Source organism: Macrobrachium rosenbergii, chromosome 52 (genome assembly GCF_040412425.1).
Source record: "Macrobrachium rosenbergii isolate ZJJX-2024 chromosome 52, ASM4041242v1, whole genome shotgun sequence".
Taxonomy (NCBI): domain Eukaryota; kingdom Metazoa; phylum Arthropoda; class Malacostraca; order Decapoda; family Palaemonidae; genus Macrobrachium; species Macrobrachium rosenbergii.
The window spans coordinates 20,817,289-20,824,788 of NC_089792.1; the positions used below are offsets into that span (position 1 = coordinate 20,817,289).

General features: G+C 36.5%; 1 protein-coding gene and 1 pseudogene across 1 annotated transcript; both read left to right on the top strand.

The window, feature by feature from the left end:
• The window catches only part of LOC136833740 (potassium voltage-gated channel subfamily KQT member 1-like), a 708,908-nt pseudogene that overhangs the window by 54,797 nt on the left and 646,611 nt on the right, over nt 1-7,500 (top strand).
• On the top strand, nt 3,644-4,096 carry LOC136833934 (variable charge X-linked protein 3B-like). The gene has a single exon (XM_067096215.1). It carries the CDS (start codon nt 3,644-3,646, stop codon nt 4,094-4,096), a length of 453 nt encoding a protein of 150 aa, XP_066952316.1.

Consider the following 7,500-nt stretch of genomic DNA (forward strand, 5'->3'; position numbering starts at 1 on the left):
CGTGGTCAGACACAATGAAAATATGACAGAGAGAGAGAGAGAGAGAGAGAGAGAGAGAGAGAGAGAGAGAGAGAGAGATTGAGAGATTGCAGCGTTTTAAGGTTGCAAAATCGGTTTAGCTTGAATTGTTTACATGAGGCAAGCTATTGTTTTTTTTTGTACTGCCTGAGAAATGTGTGTATTTTATATATATATATATATATATATATATATATATATATATATATATATATATATATATATATATATATATATATATATATATATATGTGTATATATGTGTGTATGTATGTATATATATATATATATATATATATATATATATATATATATATATATATATATATATATATATATATATATATATATTTATATTATATATATATACATTTTATATATATATATATATATATATATATATATATATATATATATATAATTACATATACACATGCTAGCTGACCAACCTGGCACTACCTGGAAAAACTCTGAATGACAACCGATAAACTCTCTCTCTCTCTCTCTCTCTCTCTCTCTCTCTCTCTCTCTCTCTCTCTCTCTCTGTTGAGAGAGTTGCTTCATTACAATGGCCAACATTTTTGACATTTTATATTTCACCCCTTCTCACCCCCATTCCTATCGGAGCTGAACTTTGACTTAAATGGCATCAGAAGTGTCACTATCCATCTCGGCGACTTCAAAGACTATGGATTAGACTCTGATATCTGTCGTTTCTGGTTAGTTTTACATGTCACCCCCTTCCCACCCCTACCCCCTTTGTTGCCAGTGATGCCTTACCCCCAACAGTATTTTTTCCAGATAGTAAATCATAATGTATACCGAAATGGGGGTATGATAAACCTGTAGGGTTCATTTAGTTATATAGTATATATAGAACCATCCCTGTATATATATATATACCCCCACCCCTATGGTGCCCTACATCCATTTTATATATATATATAGATATATATAACATGTGTGTGTGTGTGTATGTGTTTGTGCATGCATGTTTGGAGAACGAAGATATACTCCATTATTATAACACTGTCAGTAAACTTACTGTACGTTTCATTAAAGCGTGCCATTCTATGGTTTGATCAGTCCGACATTGCTGTTATTGTTATTGCTATCGTTCTTGCTATTATTATCATCAGCATGACTTGCATAAGCATCGATAATGCAACATCCATGCTAATAACAATGGTGGTAGTGTTTGCAGCTGTACTAGTAGTAGTAGTAGTAGTGAGATTGATATTCTTACTCCAGCACATATGAGAACAGCTAGAATTCTTCAAACAAAATGGCTGAACTTTTCTTAATTCGAATTCAGTTCTTTTGTAAAAGCCTCGAATTACTTGATAACAAATCTCTCTCTCTCTCTCTCTCTCTCTCTCTCTCTCTCTCTCTCTCTCTCTCTCTCTCTCTCTCTCTCACAGAGCGTTAGTCTGTGTGTGTTTGATTTTGGCTATTTTTAATTTTTTTTTTTTTTTAGGGGACGTTCATATCCATACGAAGTTTATTATAACTCTTATCAGAAATATTGTTTGAATGTGGATAATAATAATTATTACAATAATAATAATATTATCATTAGTGTATGGTAATCACTATTGACTCGAAATGTTATTCCATTTATATGTTACCCTACTACCGTTCATTTTCTCAGCACTATATCAATAGAGATATCGTTGAAAATACTTGAATTCTACGGGGGAAATGTGCCACTCTTAGAGGATTTTAAAAACGGAGAAACGTTTACTGGAAGTTAACATGATTTAGGTGAGTTTTACACTGAAAATCTATTGTAGTTCGAATTCCCAATTCGCCATTGACGCAGTAAACGGGAACTATTAGACATATTCATTTTTATGAATCTGATGGAATTGATTTGCTAGATAAGGTAGTAAATTTTCTAAATGATTTTCTTTTTATTTATGATTTAGTGGAGAAATCGTAAGAGAAATACAGTGCCGCGTGTATGAAATATAGTATGAGCTACATCAGTAAGACACAAAGTGAAGATTATTCCTGAATATAAAAAAATCATAAACAGCAAAATGCTGTTCAGTCTTGAATACCTGAGGTTGTGGAGAGACAGCTGATAATTCTTTCTCGGAATTTACTCGAGTTCTGAAAAAGGGGATATTCTTGGGTGTCACTTTCCCCAGTGAGCAATAAAGGGAAAGGAAAGGGGAGGAATTGTAAAGAGAGGCGTCTATAGAAAAGGCGTCGAAGGAGTGAAAATTGCATCATTCGAGGGAATCTGTTGTCCCATAAAATACCGTACAATGGAGAGCGACCGAGGGCTCCTCCTGGCCTTGGCAACAGGTGTTCCGGAGGCCCTTTGTATCAGGGAAGATGTTTCCCTCCATCTGGTTCCTCCCCCTTCTCACCCTCCACCCCCTCCTCCTTTCTCTCTCTCTCTCTCTCTCTCTCTCTCTCTCTCTCTCTCTCTCTCTCTCTCTTGTTTCCAGTCTTTTCTCACTTTTATTTCTCTTCCTCTCCTTCTATTGTTCTCTTGAACCTAGTTTATATTTGTTGTTGTGTTCCTAAATATCTTTTTGTGTTGTAGAAGAATCGATGTTTGAGGCTGCGAGGATAATAATACACAACATAGAATATTCATGAACAAGAAATTAGTTTTTTCCTTTCTTTTTCACATGGAGGCAAACACCTCAAGGGAAGGTCCCTGATGGGATATTCTAAACACACTAAAAGAATACCTCGCCTTGAGATAAACTGCTCCAAAATACAGAGAAATTTAGGCATGTAAACATTAGTGTGTAAAAAGTCAGGCCAAATACACACAGTAAAGATGTTTTTCTTTCCTCCTAATTTAGTACTTAGACAAGATACTTCTTAAGAAAAGGTCATGTTTACACCTGCCTTTGTAAACATTTTATAAATATATTTTGAAGTGGGAAAGAGAAAACCCAGCCTCTTCTTACAGATGTTGTTTTGAATACAGAGCGGTGGTCTTATTATTAGGTTGCATTATCCATGGCGTTTGTTACAATCGAGATGCTATGAGATTTTTGGTTCTACGCTTGAAATAGAAAATTTCCTCACACCTGCGAGGGGTAAAGTGGACAGATCGTTCAGTAATCTCTCTCTCTCTCTCTCTCTCTCTCTCTCTCTCTCTCTCTCTCTCTCTTTAAGAAACAGTTAATTGCCTGGTTGTAGGTCAACAACATGGGTTGCAGCTGGGATGGAGGAGAGGATGGGAAAAAACAATAGAAGTGAATGATCACTCCCTCGAAATCTGTCATCACATTATAAGCATGAAAATCATCAGAACACCTGCCACCGCCAATCAGAAACTCCTACAAACAGATTCAGGTACTTGTCTAGATCCTCTTTATAGAAATTTTGGGGAGTGATGGTTAGGGTTTCGTTTCTTAACTCCATAGCGTTCTAAACAAGGCTGAGCAGTCCACTTACTGAAATGTTCCGGCTGAGCAGTCCACTTACTGAAATGTTTCGGCTGAACAGTCCACTTACTGAAATGTTCCGGCTGAGCATCCCACTTACTCAAATGTTCCAGCAGTCCAGCTTCCACTGAAATGTTTGAGCAGTCCACTTACTGAAATGCTGAGCAGTCCAGTCCACTTACTGAAATGTTCCGGTCCACTTACTGAAAATGTTCATCCCACTTACTCAAATGTTCCGGCTAAGCAGTCCACTTACTGAAATGTTCCAGCTGAGCAGTCCACTTCCTGAAACGTCCTGGCAGAGGAGTCCACTTACTGAAATGTTCCGGCTGAGCAGTCCGCTTCCTGAAATGCCCTGGCTGAGCAGTCCACTTACTGAAATGTCCCAGCCGAGTAGTCCACTTTCAGAAATGTTCAAGATGAGCAGTTCCCTTACTGAAATGTTCCAGATGAGCAGTCCACTTCCTGAAATGTCCTGGCTGAGCAGTCCACTTACTGAAATGTTCCGGCTGAGCAGTCCGCTTCCTGAAATGTCCCAGCCGAGTAGTCCACTTTCAGAAATGTTCAAGATGAGCAGTTCCCTTACTGAAATGTTCCAGCTGAGCAGTCCACTTACTGAAATATTCTGGCTGGCAGTCAACTTACTGAAATGTTCCAGCTGATTAGTCCTCTTACTGAAATGTTCTGACTGGGCAGTCCACTTCCTGTAATGTTCCAGCTGAGCAGTCCACTTCTTGAAATGTTCTGGCTAAGCAATCCACTTCCTGAAATGTTCTGGCTGAGCAATCCACTTACTGAAATGTTCTAACTGAGCAGTCCACTTCCTGAAATCTTCCGGCTGAGCAGTTCACTTCCGTAAGTGCTCCTTCCAATAAAGATATTTTCCTCTCTCTCTCTCTCTCTCTCTCTCTCTCTCTCAAAATACACTTATTTATTACCAGTCATGAGGTCTGCATTTTATAAAACTCTTGTAAAAATGCAGAAGTAGGTTCTTGCATAAACCTACCAACTAACAGAGCGAACGAGAGGTCCTAGACTAAGTCATCCTCACTTCACCGGATAGAAACCTTTCATCATATACTTCCCTCACTCACCTTTTTTTTCCATGTATATGCTTTCATGTTTTTGTACTTGAACATAGAGTTTCCACAATGGCAGTGCAACCACAAGTTTGCTTCTCCCACGAGCCCTCGATCAGAGCCAAATATTACGAAATGCAAACGTGTTTACTCACTTTTAAAATTTTGACTGACGTGCCCATTCCCCTATTCGCATCTACGTAGGGATTTGATTGGCTGATTGATTGGTATTGAAAACTGGCGTGTTAATAACTATGGCCATCGCCGCAGGCTTTGGGGTTCAGTGGTAGATTTATTGACAAGTCAGTTATTTCAGTTTCTATTTTTTAGTCCGGTTCATATGGAACTGAACTGTCATTAGAAAGAAATTCATCATTTGAAAGTTTTTAGGCTAGGATTTCGTTTGAAAACTGAATAAAACTTAATCATCTTTTATAAACGAATTAAGATAAAAAAAAAACACATTAATATAAAAAAAAATCACATAAGACCGGACAGTCACCTTATCACTTACATAGATACATTTAATTAGTGCACAGACAACGGGCAAAAGCTTTGTAACCAGTGAAGCAATGATGTTTGACCTAAATTGTCATATGTGGAAAAAAAAAATGAATGTCGATAAAGATAGTGTTCTAGTTGACCCCAACGAGTGGACTCTTTGAGTGTCTTTTGTTATGAAGCTATGCGGATTTTATCCCCTTGAGAGATTGACTTACACGTTGCATTCAAAGCAACGGTTCTGCTCATGATGCCGTTGGCGTTTGGCGCGAGTCGCCAGCGGTCAGAGACAGTCGATTTGGTGGTTTTGATGACGCTTCTTCGTCATGGTCACCCCCTTTTCTTATCTGGAGGAGAGGAGGGACTCTCTCTCTCTCTCTCTCTCTCTCTCTCTCTCTCTCTCTCTCTCTGATCATATATATATATATATATATATATATATATTATATATGTATATATATTTGTGTGTATACCTTCAACGAATGACTTCTCATTTACATTAATTCACGAACTAAGAAAACTACTTAGGAAATTGAATAAGAATGAACTGTTCCGTGAGAGAGAATCACTATCATACACACACATATATATATAACACATATATATATATATATATATATATATATATATATATATATATATATATATATATATATATATATATATATATATATATATATATGCGTGTGTGTGTGTGTATATATAACTGATTCACGAAGTTATGGAACGTGATGAATGTTTAGATAAAGTCAAATGTCACGAAGGAAAAAAGAAGCAATGAAGTGGTTGCTGGGCATTTCGACACAACGGTCTGCGAAAGGACCGTTTTGTCGAAAGGCCTAGCATCCACTCCGTTGTTACTGTTTTCCTTCGTGGCATTTGCCTATATATATATATATATATATATATATATGTATATATATATATATATATATATATATATATATATATATATATATATATATATATATCACCTTATGTCTCAAGCCTTTTAATCCTTGGCTGTGACTTAGCACAGCCGACTACTTCGTTTCAGGCTTTGAATTTCATAAGCCCTTTTGAGTCGAAGAATTGTATCCTCTTTCACATTTAATTAATTTTTGTGAAGTGAATTTTAAACTATTAAGTTTGTTCACCCTAGAATACGGTATATCAATAAGGCATGAAAATATCAAAACAACTCGGTACGCGTGATAATCAGAGAACGCATTATGTATTGTCCTTTAGATTAGAACGTAGTCAAAGACCACTTCTTCGTACTTAATCCTTCTCTTTAAAATTCTAGCATATACTGTACGTTCAGTTCGTTATATATATATTATATATATATATATATTATATATATATATATGTATATATGTGTATATATACGTTATATATATATATATTTATATATATATATATATATTCTTCCATTTAAAATACCAGTAATAGCAATTCATTGTAATTGTTTTCGTGGAAAGTATAATTAACTGTAAAAATGTATTTTTTGTGAACAGTTGTGACCGAACGTTATATCTATATTTGTCATGAAGAGCAGCAGACCAGTTTATTGCACAATCCGTCATATATACTGCAAACACGAAACTCATTGCAACATTGTTTTAATGCTAAAAAAGCACTGTTAAAGTCGTATGAATTATAAAGTTCTGTCCTCTCAGTATATACAAGCACTGACGGGCATCGAACCTTTGTTTTCGTTAGAATGGTCCGTATATAATTCATTGTATATTTTTATTTTCATTGTAAAACAGCACCTTCTATCCATGCATTATGTGCTTTGAAGACAAATTTTATTTTACTTAGATTATTTCATTGTAAACAAAAAATCAATTCGCTGTGCGTTTATCTTACTGTAAGTTGGACTGAAAAATTCATTGCATTTAAGCCTTTCAAGGTAAACATCCTAAGCCCACTTCATTGTACCTCTGCTTTCATTGTAAACAACTAAGCTTAATACTTGTACCTGTGTCGCTTAATGTGAAAACAAATTAGCTCAATTTTACCACTATCCTTTAGTTTTAAAATCTTGATTGTAGTCCATTGTGCCTAAGTTCTCTCTCTGCTGAACGTTAGATGAATTATCATAGAATGGAGTGTTCCCTGAGCTCGCTATCCCAAATAAAAGGCGGTAAAACCCCAGACCGAATTTCTCTCGACTTAGGCACAGCCCTTTTGTGGCAGGAAAAACTTTTGGCTAAAGTTACGCGAATAATCTTTGCTGAAGTCTGTCGTCCGCCTTTAATATCCTAAAGGAATCCTCCCCTTGGCCTCTTACATTCCTCTCCCATTCTCAAATTCGCATTCGAACCCTTTTTCGCAACTTAACCTCCGTCCTGAAACTCCAAATCCTCGCTTTTCCTGCATCATCCGACTCCATCCCCGTCTTCGGACCATCCTCCACTAACTTGCAAAACAAACCTTGTCCCCTTCCCCTCCCCACCCCCATCCTTTTTTCGACAGTGACCTCCACAGGCAAACTCTCT

What these genes read in the sequence shown, in the direction of transcription:
- LOC136833934 (XM_067096215.1), top strand. Translation starts at nt 3,644, where the DNA reads ATGTTCATCCCACTTACTCAAATGTTCCGGCTAAGCAGTCCACTTACT.